The sequence below is a fragment of the Pediculus humanus genome, genomic scaffold (assembly GCF_000006295.1).
Source record: "Pediculus humanus corporis 1103172107451 genomic scaffold, whole genome shotgun sequence".
Taxonomy (NCBI): domain Eukaryota; kingdom Metazoa; phylum Arthropoda; class Insecta; order Psocodea; family Pediculidae; genus Pediculus; species Pediculus humanus.
The window spans coordinates 1,832-3,159 of NW_002987071.1; the positions used below are offsets into that span (position 1 = coordinate 1,832).

At 28.8% G+C, this 1,328-nt stretch overlaps 1 protein-coding gene across 1 annotated transcript in view; it reads left to right on the plus strand.

Moving 5' to 3' along the window:
• The window catches only part of Phum_PHUM098900 (uncharacterized protein), a gene marked incomplete at its 3' end in the record, with an annotated part of 3,415 nt that overhangs the window by 1,831 nt on the left and 256 nt on the right, over nt 1-1,328 (plus strand). Inside the window, exons 6-9 of the mRNA XM_002423917.1 lie at nt 9-367; nt 475-676; nt 766-996; nt 1,110-1,322. Of these exons, the coding sequence (XP_002423962.1) occupies nt 9-367; nt 475-676; nt 766-996; nt 1,110-1,322 (1,005 nt within the window). The remainder of the gene's footprint in view (nt 1-8; nt 368-474; nt 677-765; nt 997-1,109; nt 1,323-1,328) is intronic.

Below are 1,328 nucleotides of genomic sequence, written 5' to 3' on the forward strand. Positions count from 1 at the left end.
ATATTCAGGAAATCTTTTCAATTTAACCGGTGCCAAATGGAGGAATCTAAGAGTTAAACTAACACCAACGTTTACTTCTGGCAAAATGAAAAATATGTTTCCCTTAATGGTCGAATGTGGAAATCTTTTAAAAAATTACATGGAAGATCATATCGGACAAGAGAATTCATTTGAAGTTAAAGAAGTTTTATGTCGATTTACAACGGATATAATATCATCATGTGCTTTTGGAATAGAAAGCAATTCTTTAAAAAATCCAGACTCGGAATTTCGAAAATATGGGAAAAAATTTTTTACTTCTGACGGTTCTCGTAAATTTCTAATAGTTTTTTTTAACTTCTTGCCAAAATTATTTAATTTATTAAGAGTAAGGAATAATAATTATTCGTGTAGACAACTTTTTTTTTTTTTTTAAATCTCTTTTCAAAGCAAATTTAACAATAAAATAATAATAAATAAATTATAAAATTTCAGTTTCGAATAATTCAAAAAGATGTTTCTGATTTTTTTTTAAATGCCGTACAAGAAACCATAGAATACAGAGAAAAAAATAAAATAAAAAGAAATGATTTCTTACAACTTCTTATTCAATTAATTAATAATGGTAAATTGGATGATGTTGATAATAATAAGGAGGGGGGCGAAGACGTTAACGAAAAAAATATCCAGTCATCAGGTATCGTTTGTCAATATGTAAAAAAAAAATTTTTTTTTTTTTTTTTTCGTTTCGATCAATAAAAATAAATAATTTTAATCAATTTTTAGATGACATGAAATTCGGTCTTAACGAAGCAGCCGCACAAGCTTTTGTTTTCTTTTTGGCCGGTTTTGAAACATCATCGACAACAATGACTTTTGCTTTATACGAATTAGCTCGAAACGAAGACGTTCAAGAAAAATTAATCGATGAAATCGATAGAATATTAATAAAATATGATAATAAAATAACGTACGAAGGAATATCAGAAATGCATTATTTCGATTGGGTTATCCACGGTAAATTTTAAAAAAAAATTCCCCCCCTTCCCCCGTTTTTTCATGTTTTTATTCCTTGCGAAATATCATAAAATTAATTTTTTCTTTTTTTTCCCTCCCCCCCCCTCTTGTAGAAACACTAAGAAAATATCCACCGGTTCCAATATTGATTCGACTTTGTAATAAAGATTATAAAGTTCCCGATACTGATGTTGTCATTGAAAAAGGAACGACTGTTTTCATACCTGCTTACGGAATACAAAGAGATCCGAAGATTTATCCAGATCCAGAAAAATTTGATCCCATGAGACACGCTCCGGAGGAAAAATCTAAAAGAGAAAATATAAGTGCTT